Raw genomic sequence first — 25,105 nt, forward strand, 5'->3', positions numbered from 1 at the left:
GCATCTAGTCAATGTGACTCAGCCCCTTCAAAGGCACCCTTGGCTCTGTTTCGTTGCTCTTGTTGTTATTGAAAAAAGAGAGAGACACAGGGAGGTAAAACAAAATCATAAGAAATAAACTAGAAACTTCTCTATAGTAATTAATGACACCTGAACACCCACAACAAGTCGGATGCACTATTGGTGGCTGGGGTTCTCATTCTGCACAGCACTCGCCACTATAGGCAGGGACACAGGGTGTCTCAGCCCCATGCCTGGTCAATCCCTCACAGGAGGACTTAAATGCCTGATGGCTTAAAATACCGCCTCCCACCCCCATATACACCAATAATATTGGATTTCAAGAGAGTACAATGCCTCAAAGGACAGAATTATGTTTCCCACTACACAGCTCTGTTCTCCTTAAGTCCTATCATCTAGGAGTCACTTAACCGCCTACTAAGTGATTTTCTTTCATCTTCTTTGGAACCCCATTTAGTTTTACAAAACCCTGAAAATTCCAAACTTCAGTGATTTTATGACAGATCAATTAAGAAAATGTGCCATTCTTATAGTTTATAATTCAATTTTTATAATAGAGGTCCTGCTCATCCTCCCATCTTCCCTCTGCGCCACTCAAAATTCAATCCAATTCAATCTCTATATTCCGGCAAGTGCTAAATCCATCAAATATCAAATGATTTTCTATTCCGTATCAAACTTATAAAATATTATACTATTCTAATCATAGATGCTAAAAGAAACCTACTTGGGTTAACTTGGCTCACGAACCAGGTTTAAAAAGCAAATTTGGAGAGATAGCTTCAGGATGGCAGAGGAGTAGGACATGGAGATCACCTACCTCCCCACAAATGCATCAAAAATACATCTACACGAGGAACAGTTCCTACAGAACACGTACTGAACGCTGGCAGAAGACCTCAGGCTCCCAAAAGGCAAGAAACTCCCTACGTAGCTGGGTAGGGCAAAAGAAAAATGAAAAGAACAGAGACAAAAGAACAGGGATGGGACCTACATCTCTGGGAGGGAGCTGGGAAGGAGGAAAAGTTTCCACACACTAGGAAGCCCCTTCACTGGAGGAGACGGGGGTTGGGCAGGGGGGAATCTTCAGAGCCATGGAGGAGAGCACAGCAACAGGTGTGCAGAGGGCAAAGTGAAGACATTCTCGCACAGAGGATCGCTGCTGACCAGCACTCACCAGCCTGAGGGGCTTCTCTGCTCACCCACTGGGGCGGGCGGGGGCGGGGAGCTGAGGCTCGGGCTTCGGAGATCAGATTCCAGGGAGAGGACTGGGGTTGGCTGCGAGAACACAGCCGGAAGGGAGCTAGTGTGCCACAGCTACCCGGGAGGTAGTCCAAGACTACCTACCCGGGAGGCAGTCCAAGAAAAGTCTGGACCTGCCTAAGGGGCAAGAGACCATTGTTCCAGGGTGTGCGAGGAGAGGGGATTCAGAGCACCGCCTAAATGAGGTCCAGAGATGGGCACGAGCCACAGCTATCAGCGCGGACACCAGAGACAGACATGAAATGCTAAGGCTACTGCTGCAGCCACCAAGAAGCCTGTGTGCAAGCGCAGGTCACTATCCACACCTCCCCTGCCGGGAGGCTGTGCAGCCCGCCACTGCCAAGGTCCCATGATCCAGATACAACTTCCCCAGGAGGACACACAGCATGCCTCAGACTATTGCAACATCACTCCAGCCTCTGCCACCATAGGCTCGCCCTGCATTCCGTACCACTCCCTCCCCCTGGCCTGAGGGAGCCAGAGCCCCCGATCACGTGCTATTTTAACCCCGTAATGTCTGGGTGGGAACAGAAGCCCTCAGGTGACCTACACAAAGAGGCGGGTCCAAATCCAAAGCTGAACCCCAGGAGCTGTGTGAAAAAAGAAGAGAAAGAGAAATCTCTCTGTGCAGCCTCAGGAGCAGTGGATTAAATCTCCACAATCAAATTGATGTACCCTGCATCTGTGGAATAACTGAATAGATGACGAATCGCCCCAAAATTGAGCTGATGGGCTTTGGGAGCAACTGTTGACTTGGGGTTTGCTTTCTGCAACTAATTGTTTCTGGTTTTATGTTTATCTCAGTTTAGTATTCAGAGCTTGTTATCTCTGGTACATTTATTGATTTGGTTGCTCTCCCCCTTTTTTTATATATTTTTTTTTTCCTTTTTTCCCCTTTTGTGAGTGTGTATGTGGATGCTTCTTCGTGTGATTTTGTCTGTGTAGCTTTGCTTTTACCATTTGTCCTGGGGATCTGTTTGTCGGCTCTTTGGGTTTTTTTTTTTTTTGGTTTTTTAGTATAGTTTTTAGCGCTTATCATTGGTGGATTTGTTTTTAGTTTGGTTGCTCTCTTCTTTCTTTCTATTTCTTTTATATTTTTATTTTTAATAATTTTTTTTATATTTTATTTTAATAACTCTATTTTTTCCTTCCTCCCTCCCTCCCTTTCTTTCTTTTTCTCCCTTTTCTTCTGAGCTGTGTGGCTGACAGGGCCTTGGTGCTCCAGCTGGGGGTCAAGCCTGAGCCTCTGAGGTGGGAGAGCCAACCTCAGGAAACTGGTCCACCAGAGACCTCCCAGCCACACATAGTATCAAATGACAAAAGCTCTCTCAGAGATCTCTGTCTCGATGTGAAAACCCAGCTCCACTCAACGACCAGCAAGCTACAGTGCTGGACAACCTATGCCAAATAACGAGCAAGACAGGAACACAAACACAACGATTAGCAGAGAGGCTGCCTAAAATCATAATAAGTTCACAGACATCCCAAAACACACCACCAGACGTGGACCTGCCCACCAGAAAGACAAGATCCAGCCTCATCCATCAGAACACAGGCACCAGTCCCCTCCATCAGGAAGGCTACAAAACCCACTGAACCAACATTACCCACTGAGGGAAGGCACCAAAAACAACAGGAAAAATGAACCTGCAGCCTGCAAAAAGGAGACCCCAAACACAGTAAGTTAAGCAAAATGAGAAGACAGAGAATTACACAGCACATGAAGAAGCAAGGTAAAAACCCACCAGACAAAACAAATGAAGAGGAAATAGGTAGTCTAAATGAAAAACAATTCAGAGTAATGATAGTAAAGGTGATCTAAATCTTAGAAATAGATTGGAGAAAATACAAGAAACGTTTAACAAGGACCTAGAAGAACTAAAGAGCAAACAAACAATGGTGAACAACACAATAAATGAAACTAAAAATTCTCTAGAAGAAATCAATAGCAAAATAACTGAGGCAGAAGAACAGATAAGTGACATGGAAGATAAAATAGTGGAAATAACTACCACAGAGCAGAATAAAGAAAAAAGAATTAAAAGAATTGAGGACAGCCTCAGAGACCTCTGGGACAACACTAAATGCACCAACATTCGAATTATAGGGGTCCCAGAAGAAGAACGAAGGGACTGAGAAAATATTTGAAGAGATTAGAGTTGAAAACTTCCCTAGCATGGGTAAGGATTGTCAATCAAGTTGAGGAAGCAGAGAGTCCCATACAGGATAAATCCAAAGAAAAACATGCCAAGACACATATTAATCAAATTATCAAAAACTAAATACAAGGAAAAAAAATTAAAAGCACTAAACTAAAAGCAACAAATAACATACAAGGGAATCCCATGAGGTTAACAGCTGATCTTTCAGCAGAAACTCTGCAAGCCAGAAGGGAGTGGCATGACATATTTAAAGTGATGAAAGAGAAAAATCTATAACAAAGATTACTCTACCCAGCAAGGATCTCATTCAGATTCGATGGAGAAATCAAAAGCTTAAAGACAAGCAAAAGCTAAGAGAATTCAGCACCACCATACCAGCTTTACAACAAATGCTAAAGGAACTTCTCAAGGCAGGAAACACAACAGAAGGACAAGATCTACAATAACTAACCCAAAATAATTAAGAAAATGGTAATAGGAACATACATATTGACAACTATGTTAAATGTAAATGGATTAAATGCTCCAACCAAAAGACATAGACTGGCTGAATGGATACAAAAACAAAACCTGTATATATGCGGTCGACAAGAGACCCACTTCGGACCTAGGACACATACAAACTGAAAGTGAGGAGTGGAGAAAGATATTCCATGCAAATGGAAATCAGAAGAAAGCTGGAGTAGCAATTCTCATATCAGACAAAATAGACTTTAAAATAAAGATTATTACAAGAGACAAGCACACAACATGATGATCAAGGGATCAATCCAAGAAGAAGATATAACAATTGTATATATTTATGCACCCAACACAGGAGCACCTCAATACATAGGGCAAATGCTAACAGCCGTAAAAGGGGAAATCGACAGTAACACAATCGTAGTAGGGGACTTTAACACCTCATTTACACCAATGGACAGATCATCCAAAATGAAAATAAATAAGGAAAGAGAAGCTATAAATGACACAATAGAACAGATAGATTTAATTGGTATTTATAGGACATTCCAGCCAGAAAAAGCAGATTACACTTTCTTCTCAAGTGCGCATGGATAATTCTCCAGTATAGATCACATCTTGGGTCACAAATCAAGCCTCAGTAAATTTAAGAAAACTGAAATCATATCAAGCATCTTTTCTGACCACAAAACCATGAGATTAGAAATGAATTACAGGGAAAAAAACGTAAAAAAAACACAAACATGTGGAGGCTCAACAATACGTTACTAAATAACCAAGAGATCACTGAAGAAATCAAAGAGGAAATCAAAAAATACCTAGAGACAAATGACAATGAAAACACAATGATCCAAAACCTGTGGGATGCAGCAAAAGCAGTTCTAAGAGGGAAGTTTATAGCTATACAAGCCTACCTCAAGAAACAAAAAAAATCTCAAATAAACAATCTAACCTTACACCTAAAGAACTAGAGAAAGAAGAACAAACAAAACCCAAAGTTAGCAGAAGGAAAGAAACCAAGATCAGAGCAGAAATAAATGAAATAGAAACAAAGAAAACAATAGCAAAGATCAATAAAACTAAAAGCTGGTTCTTTGAGAAGATAAACAAAATTGATAAACCATTAGCCAGACTCATCAAGAAAAAGAGGGAGAGGACTCAAATCAATAAAATTAGAACTGAAAAAGAAGTTACAACAGACACCATAGAAATACAAAGCATCCTAAGAGACTACTACAAGCAACTCTATGCCAATAAAATGGACAACCTGGAAGAAATGGACAAATTCTTAGAAAGGTATAACCTTCCAAGACTGAACCAGGAAGAAACAGAAAATATGAACAGACCAATCACAAGTAATGAAATTGAACTCTGCAATTAAAAATCTTCCAACAAACAGAAGTCCAGGAGCAGATGGCTTCACAGGTGAATTCTATCAAACATTTAGAGAAGAGTTAACACCCATCCTTCTCAAACTCTTCCAAGAAATTGCAGAGGAAGGAACACTCCCAAACTCATTCTATGAGGCCACCATCACCCTGATACCAAAACCAGACATAGATACTACAAAAAAAGAAAATTACCAACCAATATCACTGATGAATATAGATGCAAAATTCCTCAAAAAAATACTATCAAACAGAATCCAACAACACATTAAAAGGATCATACACCACGATCAAATGGGATTTATCCCAGGGATGCAAGGATTCTTCAATATATGCAAATCAGTCGATGTGATACACCATATTAACAAACTGATGAATAAAAACCATATGATCATCTCAATAGATGCAGAAAAAGCTTTTGACAAAATTCAACACCCATTTATGATAAAAACTCTCCAGAAAGTGGGCACAGAGGGAAACTACCTCAACATAATAAAGGCCATATATGACAAACCCACAGCAAACATCATTCTCAATGGTGAAAAACAGAAAGCATTTCCTCTAAGATCAGAAATAAGACAAGGATGTCCACTCTCACCACTATTATTCAACATAGTTTTGGGAGTCCTAGCCATGGCAATCAGAGAAGAAATAAAAGGAATACAAATTGGAAAAGAAGAAGTAAAACTGTCACTGTTTGTAGATAACATGATACCATACATAGAGCATCCTAAAAATGCCACCAGAAAACTACTAGAGCTAATCAATGAATTTGGTAAAGTTGCAGGATACAAAATTAATGCACAGAAATCTCTTGCATTCCTATATACTAATGATGAAAAATCTGAAAGAGAAATTAGGGAAACACTCCCATTTACCACTGCAGCAAAAACAATAAAATATCTAGGAATAAACCTACCCAGGGAGACAAAGACCTGTATGCAGAAAACTATAAGACACTGATGAAAGAAATTAAAGATGATACCAACAGATGGAGAGATATACCATGTTCTTGGATTGGAAGAATCAATATTGTGAAAATGACTATACTACCCAAAGCAATCTACAGATTCAATGCAATCCCTATCAAATTACCAATGGCATTTTTTATGGAACTAGAACAAATCGTCTTAAAATTTGTATGGAGACACAAAAAACCTGAATAGCCAAAGCAGTCTTGAGGGAAAAAATGGAGAGGGAGGAATCAGACTCCCTGACTTCAGACTACACTACAAAGCTACAGTAATCAAGACAATATGGTACTGGCACAAAAACAGAAACATAGATCAATGGAACAAGTTAGAAAGCCCAGAGATAAACCCACACACCTACGGTCAACTAATCTATGACAAAGGAGGCAAAGATACACAATGGAGAAAAAACAGTCTCTTCAATAAGTGGTGCTGGGAAAACTGGACAGCTACATGTAAAAGAATGAAATGAGAACATTCCCTAACACCATACACAAAAATAAACTCAAAATGGATTTGAGACCTAAATGTAAAACCAGACACTATAAAACTCTTAGAGGAAAGCATAGGAAGAATGCTATTTGACATAATTCACAGCAAGATCTTCTCTGATCCACCTCTTAGAGTAATGGAAATAAAAACAAAAATTAAAAAATGGAACGTGATGAAACTTCAAAGCTTTTGCACAGCAAAGGAAACCATAAACAAGATGAAAAGACAACCCTCAGAATGGGAGAAAATATTTGCAAACAAATCAATGGACAAAAGATTAATCTCCAAAATATATAAGCAGCTCATGCAGCTCAATACTGAAGAAACAAACAACCCAATCCAAAAATGGGCAGAAGACCTAAATAGACATTTCTCAAAGTAAGATATACAGATTGGCCACAAACACATGAAAGGATGCTCAACATCACTAATCATTAGAGAAATGCAAATCAAAACCGCAATGAGGTATCACCTCATCCCAGTCAGAATGGCCATCATAAACAAATCTACAAACAATAAATGCTAGAGAGGGTGTGGAGAAAAGGGAACCCTCTTGCACTGCTGGTTGGTATGTAAATTGATACAGCCACTATGGAGAATACTAAGGAGGTTCCTTTAAAACCTAAAAATAGAACTACCATATGATCCAGCAATCCCACTCCTGGGCATATACCCTGAGAAAACCATAATTCAAAAAGAGTCATGTACCAGAATGCTCTATGTATAATAGCCAGGACATGGAAGCAACCTAAGCGTCCATCAACAGATGAATGGATAAAGAAGATGTGGCATATATATACAATGGAATATTCTCAGCCATGAAAAGAAATGAAATTGGGTTACTTGTAGTGAGGTAGATGGACCTAGAGACTGTCATACAGAGTGAAGTAAGTCAGAAAGAGAAAAACAATTGTCGCATTCTAACACATATATATGGCATCTAAAAAAAAAACAAAAATGGTTCTGACGAATCTAGGGCAGGACAGGAATAAAGACGCAGATGTAGACAATGGACTTGAGGACACAGGGAAGGGGAAGATGGGACAAAGTGAGAGAGTGGCATGGACATATATACACTACTAAATGTAAAATAGCTAGCTAGTGGGACGCATCCGCATAGCACAGGGAGATCAGCTCGGTGCTTTGTGACCACCTAGAGGGGTGGGATAGGGAAGTGGGGAGGGAGACGCAAGAGGTAGGGGATGTGGGGATATATGTATATGTATAGCTGATTCACTTTGTTATACGGCAGAAACTAACACACCATTGTAAAGCAAGTACACTCCAATAAAGATTTAAAATTTTTTTAAAAAGCAAATTCGTTCAGAATAAAATGCTGTAGGATCCCATTTTTACTGGAAAATTTTGCTTGGCTGTCCAAGATGTTAAAGTGGGCAATTCTCTTCCAAGAACTCCCATAATATTATTGGATTGTAATTTCCACCATCCGTAAGTTTTATTAGGCTGCATAAATAAGTCTGTCTTTTATAGGCTTGCATTGGCTTTAATTCTCCATTTTGGAAAATGAAGGCTGTATCGAATAATTTGACTTTCACCATGAAATGAACATGACAATGATCCCACTTCAACAGCATTTGGAATTAGTATTTAAATCAACCTATTTCCTCATTACCTAAGATAGTCCCGTTCTATCAAAAGCATGAGAAAACTGTGGAAGGGAAGTGATTCTTAAGAGTAAGAAATGAAAAGAAAGAGAAGATTGGAAGAGTGAGAGCTTTGAAGGAAAGTGGAGCGATTCAAGAAATTAGGAAGAGTATTAGAAGGTCACGTTTTACTTATATATCAATATATGTTAATACATAACAACCTTAGTTTTGATACATAAATTTAAAACTTTTTAAAATTGTCTTTTAGGGTGACTGGCCATCCCAATTTTCTGTTTGGTTCCAGCACTTGAAGTTCTGGCAAATTCCTCAGTCCTCAGACAACTGGGATGATTAATCATCCTGCTTTTAATTCACCTGGTGCAAAACATCTATACTTTATCGTTTTTCCTTCAAACACAGAAAATACAACGTGCATACCTGAAATCTCTGGGGGCTCTGGATTTTGAGGACATGCCTCTCCCACTGATTGTGGAGCCCAGCCGTGCTTTGCCATAAATGCCTTGTAGGACCACCACAGGTAGTTTGAAAGCCAACTGTTAATTTGCCATTCATCTGGCTGGAGAAGTAATAAAATGTCATCTGTGAAAAATAATGAATGTCCAAATAATTACAATAAAGAAGTTCCCAAATGTGGAAAGTAATTCAAATGCTGTGTGCTTTCAAATACCTGACAACCATGTGGGTTATTTGTGGAAAGAAAAACTCTGCTTCGTAAGTTTGAGGAAGGAGAATCCAAGTTTGAGGAAGGAGAATCCACGTTCGAGACCAATGAGAGGAAGTGAGCTGTTAAAAACAAGGGTCAGTGTGTTAGATGCAGAGCCACCACTGGTAAACTTATTTAATACACCAGGCAATAATTCAGGCCTATATCCACTTTGGGTCAATATATTTTTAAAGAATGAAATATTTAACGGTACCGTTTATCTTTGCAAATGGTCTGCTTGATATTGTTACTTCAATATATTCCCCAGTAAAATAACTAATTGTGAGTGTACTCCCTAAAACACTGTTATGGGCTGTAGTCCATGACCAAATTCATCTCATAACTTAGAAAGTTATAACCCAGCAAAGATGATATCCAGGGAAAACATTATACTGGGACTGCCCACCAAAATAAGTAATTCAATGAAGAATTCAAAAAAGATCCTATTTTGTTGTGTTTTTCTCCGGAAAGAATTGGATCAAATAGTCCCAGCTTTTGCCAGGATTATGGAAAACGATACTGAGTCCCAGTGCTCTTCTGTATGCTGCAGTACAGACCATGCTGGTCAACTTACTATTTAGAAGCCTACAAAATAAATGTGGAACATTCCCTGGGCTTTCATAGATTTTTTTGCAATGCTTGACAAGGTTATAGTGTATAATACGGGAACCACTGTTTCCTGCTCATCTATTTGGTATGCCACTGTTTGTCAAAAAGAATGAAAAAATGATGTTGATGATGGCATACCTACCCAAATTATTCAGTGGTATTTGAAAGCTGTCTTGGAAATCAAATTTAATTGTCACATCATTGAGAGAATCAATAGTAAAATTATGAAACCTAAGAAACCTCTTTTTCCCTATAGCTATTCCAAAACTGTACCCTAATGAAGCAGAAAAGAAGAACATTAATGATTGCATATAACATAGTCATAAGCATAACTGAAGTCCCTGCAATAACAGAAAATTGTTCTCAGAATGTACCACCTGGAATAATTTTATAAACGTAATTTCGATGAAGAGCTGGTATCATGGTGATACAAGTGGACGACCATTATTTTGCTGTTGCTTCATATTCAGCAGGGAAAGCAAATGCTAAGCAAGTGAATAATCAAACGAGCATAATAAGCCATAGGGATTTATTGTTTGCAGTTTAAATACAATTATTTGCAATACAAATGGTAATAGTATTCAACAGGCCTTCAATTACTGTTTATAAATATTCAGCTACTAAAAAGCACTTGTGATACATACAGCAAAAATTATTTTCATCTGTCAAGGAAATCACTTAAATTAACCATATTTATTTTTGAAAGTTTGGTCCTAAAACTCAGACTGATACATTAAGCTATTAAATAATAGAAGAGCATTTTCAATAAAATCATAAATTATAAGAATATTTAAGCTAGGTGTTTTATAAATACAAACTATGTCATCTGGTACATTTTATGACACTGTAACTTATTCTGTATTTTGTCAAAAATTAAATGAGGTTAACCTTCAGGTTATCGTAAAAAGTAAAGTTTTAAATTCAGAAACAACTTGAGATCCTTTAGCCTTTGTTCTAGTAATAAGATTTCTTTTCATGGGGTAAAAAAGTATTCAAAATGCACCCAATAACAATACTTGTTTTTTTGTTTTTTATTTATTATTTTTTTTTAATTCCGATTTAGTGACAATAGCGTTCTTTCAAATGCACACTCAATTTTACCTTGCTCCCTATGAGTATAGAAGTTCTTTAATTCACAGTTGGAGATGTTCCGTAGAGAACATCGTCTTATAGAAAGTTATCTTGCTTTCCCTAGGACTTTAGTTATCGGGTCTACGAGTATAAAAGAAAGAAGCAGATCCTTGGCAGCATAAGTTTTTCCCACACGCCCATTCCCTCATCTGATATCCTCTCCTACTGCTGGCTCGAAGCATCAAGAAGAGACTTACAAAGCTGATTAAAAAAAAAAAAAAAAAAGGTATTCAATATTATCTCCACACACCCCTTTTAGTCCTTGAGGGAGCCTAGTAACATCGTACCACACAACACCATTCTCATCACATGTCTCCTATTAATCTCTACCATGTTCATTTCAGTTTGTTCATATGATTCATAAATTCCCATTTTATTCCTGCATCCATAAAAGCAACTTCATAGCCTATCTTTGAAACAGATTTAAAACCACCTTGTGATGAAGTCGTTAATTATTAAAGCTACAAAATAAGAATTATTAAAATTACAAAATAAGACAGGATGACTGCATTTATAATCTTTTTTTTTTGCGGTACGCGGGCCTCTCACTGCTGTGGCCTCTCCCATTGCGGAGCACAGGCTCCGGACGCGCAGGCTCAGCAGCCATGGCTCACGGGCCCAGCCGCTCCGCAACATGTGGGATCTTCCCGGACCGGGGCACGAACCCGTGTCCCCTGCACCGGCAGGCAGACTCTCAACTACTGCACCACCAGGGAAGCCCTCCGTTTATAATCTTAAATGTTTTTGTTAAAGGGCTTTTTCTTCTTAGTAGCTGGGTACATGTAGGAGTAAAACCCCAGAAGTATATAAAATATGAAAGCAACAAAAACCATGAATCAAGTTTTGAGGGCTAATTCAATAACTTTGGGCAGTGAATTACCCCAACCTTGATCCTTAGAAAAGATGAGGTAGAATTTTCAGTCTCACTTTCTTCAACTACTGATAGGCAGTCTTGCCTTTCTTCCATTTCCCAAGTTCTAAGTGATTAATGGGAATGCATGCAAGCAGGAGAAACAGAAACCCTATTGCATGCTGTAGAGTAACCAATGGGCTCAAAGGAACTCGAAAAACTGAGTATTTTAACAGTAAGATAACATCAAAAAAAAATCAGGCTGCAGGAATGGATCACTGTGACAAGATCCAAGACCTGAAGCAAAGGTTAAAATGTCAAAACTTTTGGAACAGGAAAAGTGTGTTCATTTGTGACAGAAATATGGCTCAGTTCAGATAACAGAGGTTAAATAACAGTCTTAGATACAAACTCCTTCAAGTTGGTAATTTCTGTTTATTAAATTCCATTTCTGTTGAATCATAAGTTTTGCCTCATTCCTGTTCATTAAACTAACAAGTTCGACATAAGCACATAATATTTGTTAAAACTGTATCAAAGGATACCCTCAAATAGTAATTCCCTATAATTGCTAGCACTGTGTAAATAAATGTTGCCATATACATTTAAGTCTGCTTCAGTGATAAAGGGCTAGGTGAATCACTTTAGGGAATCATAAAATATGCAATAAAAATGAGAGTGATATTAATAAAAATGTCAATGTAAAGACCTCTGAAATTTTTCTCCTCAATAAAAACAATGAAAATATTGGCAAAAACGGCCACAGTGGGCTTCCCTGGTGGCGCAGTGGTTGGGAGTCCGCCTGCCGATGCAGGGGACATGGGTTCGTGTCCCGGTCCGGGAAGATCCCACATGCCGCGGCAGCGGCTGGGCCCGTGAGCCATGGCCGCTGAGCCTGCGCGTCCGGAGCCTGTGCTCCACAACGGGAGAGGCCACAGCAGTGAGAGACCCGCGTATCGCAAAAAAAAAAAAAAAAAAAAAAAACACGGCCACAGTAAAGCTTACAGCAAACCGCAGACCTTTTATTCAATAAATAACTGAATCTCAGTAAAAACAGTAAATTTTAGGGGGGGTTTTCTTTTCTTTTTCTTTTTAACTTGGCCCTATTCCTACCACTCTCCAGCTCCACAGCAACTATAAAAAATGGCAGCCCACATTCCTGGGGCAGCATGGCAACCACAGAAATGAGCAGAATAGAGTTAAAACTCTTTCAAGCCTCATTACCAAATAATTATCAAATAATTATCCTTATTTGATATGTCTGGTGTTTCCTGAAAGACACCACTTATAAGGCTGTCTGAAATTGCCCAGTGCAAATAGACTGTTTACAGTAGGCATGTGTTGAAAATAATTACTGGCAAGTGTTTTAACTTTACTGTTGCTTGGTGCAGTACATAACATATGGGGTCAACAATAGACTAACCAAAAGCTTAAAGCAAAACTGAAATGTTGCATAGGAACTTTGAAATGCTCCAACATCTTCCCGCAAACCTATAGAGACATGTGCATGCATAGGGCTGTACGCATGCTCTGGAAAGACCTGAAAAGGCCCTAAGCTCTCATCTCTGGCTGACTTTGAGGCTCTCTTAAGGCAGGAAGTGAAGAATAAGACAGAGATATCAACTGCCTAGGTAAGTGTTGAAGATACACCACAATAGAGTCCCTCAACGAACACTGGGAAATTTACTGGTTCCAGGCATTTAAGAAACTCTCTTTACAGCTGACCACTTGGCTGACCAAGCAGAGAATTCAATGGACACACATGACAGGAATAAAGACTTTACAGAATTATTCCAGGAAAGTCACTAAAGTAAAAACAACAAATACAACAAACCACAACAAACTGTAAAATTGAGGGAAAAAGATTTCCACACTTGCCACATTATATTGTTGTAGATGTCCGTGTTTCAAAAGAAATTGTGAGAAATGCAAAGAAACAAAAAAATGTGACTCATACAAAGGAAAAAAACAATCAAACAAAAGTGTCTCTGAGAAAGCCCAGATGCTGGACCTACCGAAAAAAAGACTTTAAATCAACTATTTAAAATATTTCAAAGATCTAAAGGAAACCATGTCTAAAGAACTAAGAAACCATGAGAATGATATCTTACAAAGTAGAGACTATCAGTAAAGAGATATAAATTATAAAATCAATAACTAATCACTATAATTGATTGTTATACTTGATAAAAATCAAACTCAAAATTCAGTGTTGATGGGCACACAATATATTAAGATGCTATTTGTGGCAATAACAGCATAAAGGTGGGGAGAACAGAGCTAGGTAGGACAAATTTCTTGAATACTATTGCAATTAAATTGTTCTAATCCAGCATCGATTGTTGTAATCCCTAAAGCATCCAGTAAACTAATTCAAAATTTTATATATATACATACAATATATAATACATATAGAAAATATATATGTAACAGAGAAGAAAACAGTAATGGAGGAACAGAGTAACAAGACAGACATAGACAAAACAAATAGCAGATAGCAGGTGTAAATCCTATCTTATCAATCAAAAGTCTGAGGTTGATATATTGTATAAAGACATAAGCCAACAATTCAACTACAAATAAAAGGGCTGAAAATAAAGAAATATAAAAAATATACAAACAACTAAAAGAGAGCTGAAAATTCATAAAACATATTTTAATGCACAATAAAAATGTTATTAGAGACATAAAAGAACAATTTATAATGAAAAAAGAATCAACCCATCAAATAACAATTATAAATATATATGCACCTAAAAACAGAGCCCCAAAATATAAGAAACAAAAACTAATAGAGTCAAAGTGAAAACAGAGAATTCAACAATAATAGTTGGAAACTTCAACACCCCATTTTTCAGAATGAATAGAACAATTAGACAGAAGATCAGTAAGGGTACAGAAGACTTGAGCAACACTATAAACCAGTTAGACCTAACAGACGCATATGGAATCCTCTATCCAACAGCAGCAAAATGCATATGCTTCTATTATGTACACAAAATGTTCTCCAGGAAAGACCTTATTTTAGGCCACAAAACAAGTCTCAATACATTTAAGAGGATGTTAATCATACAAGTATGTTCTACAGCTACAATGGAGTGAGTGATTTGAGTCAAGAACAGAAAGAAAGAAAGAAAAACAGAAACAGAAAGAAATTAAGGAAAATTGCAAATATGTAGAAATTAAATAACACACTCCTAATGGGTCAAAGGTGAAAATCAGAAGAGAAATTAGAAAATACTTGAGATGAATAACTAATTTAACTGCATCTCATGCATTTTGAAGCATTGTGAAAATACAATATATCAAAATGCATGAGATGCAGTTAAATTCGTGCTTAGAAATAAATTTATAGCTATAAATTACTAAATTTAAAAAAAAGTTTTAAAATCAACAATCTAAACTTGCACCTTACAAAGCTGGAAGAAGAGCAAACTAAACCCAAAGCAAGTAGTAGAAGAAAATAGTAAATATTAGAGCATAAATAAATCAAATAGAGAATAGACAACCAATAGAATAAAATTAAGTAAACCAAAAGTTGGTTTTTGGAAAGATCAACAAAATTGACAAATCTTTCACTAGCCTGACCAATAAAAAAAAAGACAACTCAATTTACTGAATGAATAGTGAAACAAGGGTCAGAACTGCCAACTTTACAGAAATAAAAAGAATTATAAGGAAACATTATCAACAAATGCAGGCTAACGAATTAGATAACCTTGATAATATGAAAAAAATCCTAGCAAGACCCAAAAACTGATTCAGGACCTAAACTGACTCTAGTAGAGATAGAAAATCTGAATAGATAACAAAACAATGAATCAGTAACCAAAAAGCTCCCCACAAAGAAATTCTCAGTCACAGAAGGATGAACTAGTGAATTCTATAAAACATTTAGAGAATTAACACTAACTTCACCAACTCTTGCACAAATTATAAGAGGAAAGACTTCCCAATTCATTCTGTGAGGCCATTATTTCCTTGATACCAAAACCTGACAAACATGTCACAAACATATCAAAAAATGAAAATTATAGCTCAATATCCCATATGAACATACATGTAAAAATACTAAACAAAATACTGGAAAGCCTCATCAAGCAAGACATAAAGATATAAAAAGGATTATTCACCGTGACCAAGCGGAATTTATCCCAGGAATGCAAATTTGGTTCAACATATGAAAACCAATCACTATATGAAAACTAATCACTATAAAACACCATATAGGGCTTCCCTGGTGGCGCAGTGGTTGAGAGCCCGCCTGCCGATGCAGGGGACATGGGTTCGTGCCCCGGTCCGCGAAGATCCCACATGCCGCGGAGCAGCTGGGCCTGTGAGCCATGGCCGCTGAGCCTGTGCGTGCAGAGCCTGTGCTCAGCAACGGGAGAGGCCGCGGCAGTGAGAGGCCCGCGTATGGCAAAAAAAAAAAAAAACACCATATAAATAAAGGCCCAAAATGACATGATCATCTCAATAGATGCAGAAAACACATATGACAAAGTCTAACACTTCATTGGGATAAAAAACACTTCATATATTAGAGACGTGAACATGCTTACCTGATAAATGACATCTACAAAAAACCCTCAGCTAACATCAAACCTGATGGTAAAAGTTTAAAAAGTTTTCCACTAATGGAAATAAGGATATCTGCTATCACCAATTCCATTCAACATTGCGCCCAAGTTTCTAGGTGGGCAATTAGACAAGGAAATGAAATAAAAGGCAGCCAGAAAGGAAACAAAGTAAAACTATTTGCAAATGACATGGTCTTGTACATAGAAGGTCCTAAGGAACCATGCAATTACATCAGCCCATTTGAACAGTCGATGATAATCTTCCCATGTTAAGATCAGCTAATTGGTAACTTTAATTACAACTGCAAAGTCCTTTGACAGAATTACCTAGATTAGTGTTTGAATAACCAGGGGATGAGAATCTTGGGGGGACATCTTTAGAATTCTGCCTACTACAATCAGTAGCCACTAATTTGGTTCCCTTGTTCCATTTGCTATGTTATAAGGTACTGACAAAAATCTATGAGGCCTAAAGTAGTTATGTTCCTACGAGTTCTCCCTTTACTGATTCGGTTGTAGGACACTGAATCAGCATAACTAATCATCAGAGTTGCGAGACTTCACTTGCAGAGAACTAAAATCTTCTGAGTCCTTTACAACCACTTTAATTGGTCAAAGTCCCTGCCCACTTTCATTTGGCAGAATCTCAGTCTACTGACCATTTGGCTATGATTCAAAAGGTACATTCTTTGAAATTTGTATCATATTTATTTCAATATACATTTATTTTATGTATTTCTGTTCAGTATGGATTCAGTGTGAGGCTGAATTAATTTGAATTAATACTCATCTAAATTTAACAAATAAGTCACCTGCCTGTAAAGATAAAATTTCTGCCAAAAGGAAAGCAAATGATATAAAGGAAAAAATTCTATGTCTACAGAGAAATTGTAGCACATATTATTTTTTGGCTCTAATTAGTGAAATAATATCGTTTACTTTAAGATAGGTTTACTACTAATTTATGTGGAGTAATTTCATTGATGTCATATCAGTTAATTCAAATAATCATCTGGGTTGTCAATTATGATTCCCTGACTGATATATTACCTGAATTTGAAATAAAAGGAATGAGGAAATAAACAAATATATTATCCAATAAAAAATAAGCATCACGTTTATAGAAGAATTATATAAACCTCATGTAGCTTATTTTAAATGCACACATGCAGGCACACATCAAGAACCCTGATATCATGAACTTGGCAATCAAAGAATTTGTGGGAAAGAAAAAAACACAGAAGCTCTCTGCAAAACACTACCTGAGGCAGAATGAATTATGAAGTACCAAATGTGTATGCCTTTGAAATTAATTATGTGGTGTGGCTGAGGAGTTGCATTATCCATCAACCCTCTCATTTCCACTGCCTGATTGGACAGTATTGGTAATTATTGGTAATAGGACTGTCAGCTGTGAAGGAGTTTGGGTAGAGATGGGAAAAGAGGGAAGGAAATGGTACTGATGAGCAAAATCTGTAACCTTTGGGTGACATAATTCCTGACATTCCCAAATACACTTTTGGCCTAATCTTCATTTCCAGAGACCGTATTCTCTAGCCATAGCAGACTGCTATATTATTGCCTGGGCACACCAAGTAACTCTATATGGTCCTTATGTGGTTCTTTCAGTTTGAAATATTTCTTTCACTTCCTTGTCCACTGAAATATCATTCATCTTTCAAGTCCTTTCTCAAATGCCCTTCTCCTTTCCAGTGTCAGAATTTGCCTATAGCCACAGAGCAATCTGCTCAGACTAATATTATAGTACTTTTCTAATTTCTCCCTGTATTAAAATTAACTGGGTTATTCTTGAGAATGCTTTCCAAAGAGATCATAAACACTCTAATATGCAACATGTATCTTAAAAATCTTTATAACATTCACAGCCTTTATCATGATGCCTTACACACACTGGGCTTAATAAGAGCTTTTGAACTGAAATTAACAATTGATACCAACATATAAAATTGTCTTTCATAAACACAATAAATTTTTCATCTTTAATTAATTTTTATTTTGAAACTAGTGTAACTACAATATTAAAAATGCAACAAGTGGAAAAATACACTGTATACCCGCTTAATGAACATAATTCTTATTTTTATTATAAGAAACAGGCTTAACTACTGTAATAAAATCTCCTCCATAATTGAAAATTCAGATGAATTTTTAAATAACAGTGTAATGAAGCTGATTTCTTTGCAAAATCAGAGTATAGATCAAAGTAAGCTTCACCTATGTTTGCTACAAAAATGAATTGAATACTGACCACTTAAATTAAGATTATAACTTATCTGTTAGTGGAGGAATTTTATCCTTTACTTATGTATCCCCATTGCATACTGTCAGATGCAAACTGCTCAATTAATGTTTATTGAACAGACTAAGGGACAGCAAACTATGACCTGCAGACAAATCTCACCTTCCACCTGATTTTGCATGGCCTGAGAGCTAAGGGTTTTTACACTTTTAAATGGTTAAAAAAATTCAAAAGAATAGTATTTTATGACATGTGAAAGTTATATGAATTATAAATTCCAGTGTCCATCAGTAAAGTTTTATTATAATATAGTCATGCTTTATCTTTAAGTATTGTTTATGGCAACTTTCGCAGTATAGCGGCAGAGTTGAGTAGTTGGGACACAGATTGTATACCCTAAAAAGCCACAATTATTTACTATCTGGCCCTTTAAAAAAAACATGCAGATCCCTGGAATAGAACATTAATGCTCAGGTTAATGTCTCCTTTACTAAATTGCAGCTTCACTGGGGACAAGATCTGTGTTCTTGTTCACTATTATAGCTACACATACACAATGCGTGGAATAAGATATTTGCCCAATAAAAAGTTTTTAAATATATTAAATAAATAAACATTACTTTTTCACTAACATCAAAATAAATGGATATTAAGACTATAAAGGCTATAAAAACTTGATCTAGAGAGTGAGAATATGAGACTCTTTTCTATTTTTTGTCTTTTGCTGTTTCTTATTAATAAAAGAATCTAAGTCACTGTCTAAATAACACAGCCTGCCAAGTATTGAGAAATAGATTATGGTTCCTAGTGCCCTTCAGAAAGGGCAGCATAGATCAGTTTAGGACATCCTGGTGTTAGAAAAACCAGTGATGAATATAATGCTTATATTAAAAAAACAAGACAAACCTAAAAGCTTTGGCCTGAGGTTAAGCTACCACTGCAGCTAAAACACTGATAGAAAGGTTGCTATTTCCTTAGCCTGGAGAATCAGGTAAAGAAGCCAAGGACATGCAGGTCTGCCATAAATAAAGGGCAGAATTCTAGAAAGAAAAGAGCCTTAAGAAGGGGTGACCCATGTTCTATGAATAAACTCTACCCAAATCTCCACCTCAAACTGAAGCATGCATGTGCAGGGAACACTTCTAGTAACTAAAGCTAAAAGAGCTGAATTGATATTTGAACTACTGAATTGATATCTAAACTACAAAACAGAATTCTCAATTTGAGTCTAAGCAAGCTAATCATCTACTTAAACGAAATCAATTATAAATACTCTCAATAAATACAACAGAATCCAGAGACTCTACAGTAGTAAATTTACAGTGTCATAGATACGATCCAAAATTATTTGACAGAAAAAGGACCAGGAAAATACGACCATGCCATGGGAAAAGACAGTCAACAGAGGTCAACTCTGAGATGAAGGAGACAAGGATTTCTAAATTACAATTATACTGATGCTCAGTGAAGGACAATACACTCATAATGCATGAAAGGATAAGAGATCTTAGTAGAGAAATTAACACAATTTAAAAGCAATTAAGTGAAAATTTTTATATAATATCTGATATTTTTAAAAGATCATTAGATAGGCTTATAAGCATATTAAAGATGACATGGAAAAAAATCACAGAACTTGAAAATATATCAATTGAAATTGTTCAATGTGAAAAAAGAGAAAACAATCAAACTATATAAGACCCTCAATAACAATATGTTAGACATGTTGTCTAACATCATGATGGTTGAAGTCCAAGAAGGAGAGGAGAGAAAGAATGAGATGGAAAAATATATCTGAATAAATAAGGGGAGAACACTTTCCAAAATTGGTGGAAAAACAATTTAAAATTCATGAAGCTTATTTAACCTGATTAGGACTTTTAAAAATCTCATGCCTAGGCACAGTATAGCCAATTGATTAAAACCAACATAAAATATCTTGATAGCACTAAGAAAAACAAAGCTATATTAAATATAGCAAAACAATCATTTTAATAACTGTGAATGTCACATCAGGGAATAGGGAGGCCAGAAGACAGGGAAATATCTTTAAAGCACTAAAAGAAAAACATGTGCATGAAACAATTCTATATCTAATGAGAATATATTTCAAGAATAAAGGGAAAATAAAGACATTTTCAGTAAAGGAAAACTAACAATTTATCATTAGCAGAACTGAACTACAAGAAATACTAAAGGAAATTCTTTATGCTGAAGAGAAATGATACTAGAGACAAACTCAGAAGAAATGGAGATTATTGCAAGTAATGTATATGATAAAAGAATATTTTTCCTCTTAATTTATTTTTAATAATATTTAAAGAAAAATAGCATTGACGTGTAAGATTTATAACTTACATATTATAGATTATAGATGTAATACATGGGATCACTATAAAGTAAAGGACAATGAGAAAGGGATAAATGACCTATGCTTTTCTAAATTTTCTACATTGTAAGTATATTTTACAATATCAATTTTAAGTACACTATAAAGAGTTAAGAGTATATGCCACAATCGCTAGAGTTACTACAAAATTAAATGTTAAGACATACATCTAAAAAGCCAATTAAAACAGGATTTTTTAAAATATTCAAATAATCCCAAAGAAGGCAGAGAAGGAGACCAGAAGGATCAAAAACAGAATGTTCAAACAGAAGACAAACAACAAAATGTTGAGATAAATCTAACAATACCAATTATTACATTAAATTAAATGGATTAAACATTCCAATGAAATGAATTATCATAATGGATACAAAAGCAAGATTCAACTATATGCTGTCTCCCAGAGACACACTTTAAGTATAAAGACACAGACAGGTTGAAAACAAACAATAGGAAAAAATATATCGTAAAAACAACATAAGAAAAGATAGATGACTTGCACACTATTTTATCACCTTAACCTAAATGATAGTTATAGACCCCTATACCCAATAATTGCAGAATACACATTCTTTTCTAATTCACCTGGTATTTTCACCAAGATAGATTACATGCTGTATCATAAACTAAGTCTCAAAATATTTTAAAAGACTGAAATAAAAGAATGTATTACCCAAAAGGTAATTAAAATTAGAAGTCAATAATAATATGTCAAAATCCCACAAACATAATATTTGGAAATTCAACAACACACTTCTAAATAATCCATGGACCAAAGAATAAGTTACAAAGGAAATTAGAAAATGTTTTAACTGAATAATATATATCAAAACTGGTGAACCAAAATTTCCACTTCAGGAAATAAGAAAAAAAAAGGAAAATCCTAGGTAGCAGAGAAGAGAGGAGATAAAACACAAATAATCAACAGCAGGAATAAGAGGAGTTGTTGCTATACAGGCACTGAAAGGATACTGACTCTGAACAACTTCATGCCAACAAATTTGACACAGTAAAAATAGAAAAAATGGATTTCATAAACTTAAAGACTTCTCATTAAAAATATCAGTAAGAAGATTAATATACATTCCACAGACTTGGAGAAAATATTTGTAAGCATAAATCTTAGAAAGAATGGGAAGCCAAGATATATAAAAACTGGTACAAGGAACTCTCATCCATTGCTGGTGGGAATGCAGAATGGTACAGCCACTTTAGAAAACTGGCAGTTTCTTATAAAACTAAGCATACCCTCACCATAGAATCAAGCAGTCATGTTCCTTGGTATTTATACAGAGGAATTGAAAACTTATGTGCACACAAAAACCAGCGGCTGGATGTTTACGGTAGCTTTGTTCATAATTGCCAAAATGTGGAAACAACCAAGATGCCCTTCAGCAGGTGACTGGGTAAACTACGGTACATCCAGACAGTGGAATATTATTCACCACTAAAAAGAAATGATCTATCAAGCCATGAAAAGACATGGATGAAACTTAAATGCATATCAGTACATGTCATTATACATTTGTCCAAATCCATAGAGTGTACAACGCCAAGAGTGAACCCTAATATAAACTACGGACGTTGCGTGAAAATTATGTGCCCGTGTAGGTTCATTGATTGTAACATATGTACCACTCTGGTGAGGAAGTTTTGTAGTGGGGGGAGGCTATGTGTATGTGGGAGCATGGGATGTGCAGGAAACCTGTGAGGTCTATTCAATTTTGCTGTGAATGTACTCCAAAATTAGAGCCTATTTTAAAAATTACAGCTCATTCATATAAAACAAGTAGCCCAATAAAAATTAAGCAAAATATGTGAGTAGAAAATTTACAAAAGAAGATATATTAATAGCCAATAAGCTCATGCAAAAGAGACCAATATCAACAGTCATCAGGAAAATTCAAATTCAAACCGCAGTGAGATACCACCACATACCTAGCAGAATGATCAAAATGAAACCACTAAATAGAAAATATTAACAAAGGTGTAGAACAACAAGAAGTCTCATAGATTGTTGGTAGGAGTGTGAAATTGTACAGCTACCTTAGAAAAAGCTCTGGCAGTTCTCATAAAAGTAAACATCCATTGACGCAGCATTTCAGTTCTAGGTATTTACCAAAGAGAGTTAAAAACATATATTCACAGTGACTTGTACAAAAACATTCATAGCAGTTGTATTTATAATTGCCCAAAACAGGAAAAAAAACACAGGTGTCCATCAATAGGAGATCTGGACGAATAAACTTATTCAATTGCAAACTGCTCAGCAATAAAAAGGAAAGAACTCATGTTACATGCTACAACCTGGATGAATCTGAGAGCAAAGTGAGAAAAGCCTTACACAAAAGGGCATACAATGCACGAGTTCATTTATATGAAGTTCTAGAATAGGCAAAACTAATCTACGGAGGAGGAAAAGGGATTAAAGCAGTGATTATTTTGAGAGCAGAGGATGGGAGCAAGGATTGACTAGGAAGGGACCTGAGGGGACTCTCTGGTGTGACAGTAATGTTTCACATTTTGTTAGGGGTTTGAGTTGCACAGGTGAATGCATTTGTCAGAACTTATCCAATAGTACTGATACACTTAAACTGGTATTTTCATAGAACGTAAGTTTTACTTCAAAGGGAAAAAAAAAGAACTGTAATGAATACCTAACTCCAGCACAAGGACAAACTTTTTCTTAAGGGACCAAATAGTTTAGGCTTTGTCGACATACGGTCACTGTCACAACCACTCAACTCCAAGACTGTAGTACAAAAGCAGCCACAGACAATTTGTGAATGAATGGGCATGGCTGTGTTCCACTACAACTGTATTTACAAAACTAGGAAAATGACCCACAGGACATGGTTTGTTGATCTCTGCGTCTAGTCAATGATACCATGTTGCCGTATTTGTGGTAAAGTTATTCCTGCAACTTTCTCTGAATGCATAGAAAATATGACAGATTGATGGATGGAGAAAGGGTTGGGTGGATGGATAGATATAGATAAAACAAACATAGAATAGTAATTTTAATTATATAACCTAAGTGGTAGGTATATGGTTAGTCACAGTAAGTTTTTTCAAACTTTTTCACATTCTTGAACATTTTTATAATAAACTCTTGTTGGGGGAACATACAAATAAAAAAATAAGTGGGTCCATAGATCCTGTTCATAGCTTACTAGGCAAAATAGAGCTAGTACGGCCATAAATTAAGAAACACAGCGTAGATGAAACTTTCAAAGCTATTATGTGCTGCCCAACAATCCCACATGACCAAAGAAATGCGGCAGAAATGGGTCCTGCAGGTGTGTCTGTGGAGGACAGCAAAGGACCTCCAGTCCTAGACTATGATCATCATACCGCCCTAGAACAAAATAAAAAGACTGGATGCTGTTTAATAGTGTGTGTGTTTCATAATATAATATATGGGTTTTAGACCCAACTTAGCAATTGGTTAAAATAACAAAAGTTCTCATAATCCTATTTAAACCTAATTTTAAATACCCAAATAAGAAAAATAATCTGTGGTATAAAAGGAAATATTAACTTTTCAAATCATGTTTTTTTATCTTTGATAACCTATACAGTTTAGGTTTACAGAGAACTATATATTTTAAAAACCTCACGTATCACCATTACCATGAGCTGAATTCTAGAATTATTTAAAACTCTTTATTTTTATAAGAATTAAGAAAAACTCATATTTTATGTTATAAGAAAAACTTTTATATTCTTATAAGAAAAGCTATTATATTCCATTCTTTAAAAAAAGTTTTACTATCACTGCAAAGATATATTTGAATTTGTGTAATGATACTATTTTATCTAATTACAATGTTATACACTTTTAAAAATCAACACTACATCTTAATCACCTTGCCTCAAGCTTTAGTAGACTTCAAATATTGACACAGTGATGTTTTTAATGTTCTAATAGATTTTCAAACTTAGCTCTGAAAACTTCTCAAGGCATTGATTACATGATGAAAGATATTAATCTGGAGCACTGACAAATTATTTCAAGTGTAAGTTAATCAAAAATTTTATTACTACTCATGAAATAAGGATTGTTGAATGGAGACAAGATTCCAGCATGACTACTTTTTCCATAAACATTTTCAAGCACCTTATATCTGAAGGCAAAACATTTGCTTATTTAAAGCAGTCTCTAGGGAAATACTCATATTTTAACATTTAATTGT

General features: G+C 36.0%; 1 protein-coding gene across 1 annotated transcript in view; it reads right to left on the reverse strand.

The window, feature by feature from the left end:
- Window positions 1-25,105, reverse strand: part of MALRD1 (MAM and LDL receptor class A domain containing 1) — a 592,374-nt gene that overhangs the window by 555,466 nt on the left and 11,803 nt on the right. The window contains 2 exon segments of the mRNA XM_032621667.1: window positions 8,805-8,966; window positions 9,055-9,170. Coding sequence (XP_032477558.1) covers window positions 8,805-8,966; window positions 9,055-9,170 — 278 coding nt within the window.

Source organism: Phocoena sinus, chromosome 2 (genome assembly GCF_008692025.1).
Source record: "Phocoena sinus isolate mPhoSin1 chromosome 2, mPhoSin1.pri, whole genome shotgun sequence".
NCBI lineage: Eukaryota > Metazoa > Chordata > Mammalia > Artiodactyla > Phocoenidae > Phocoena > Phocoena sinus.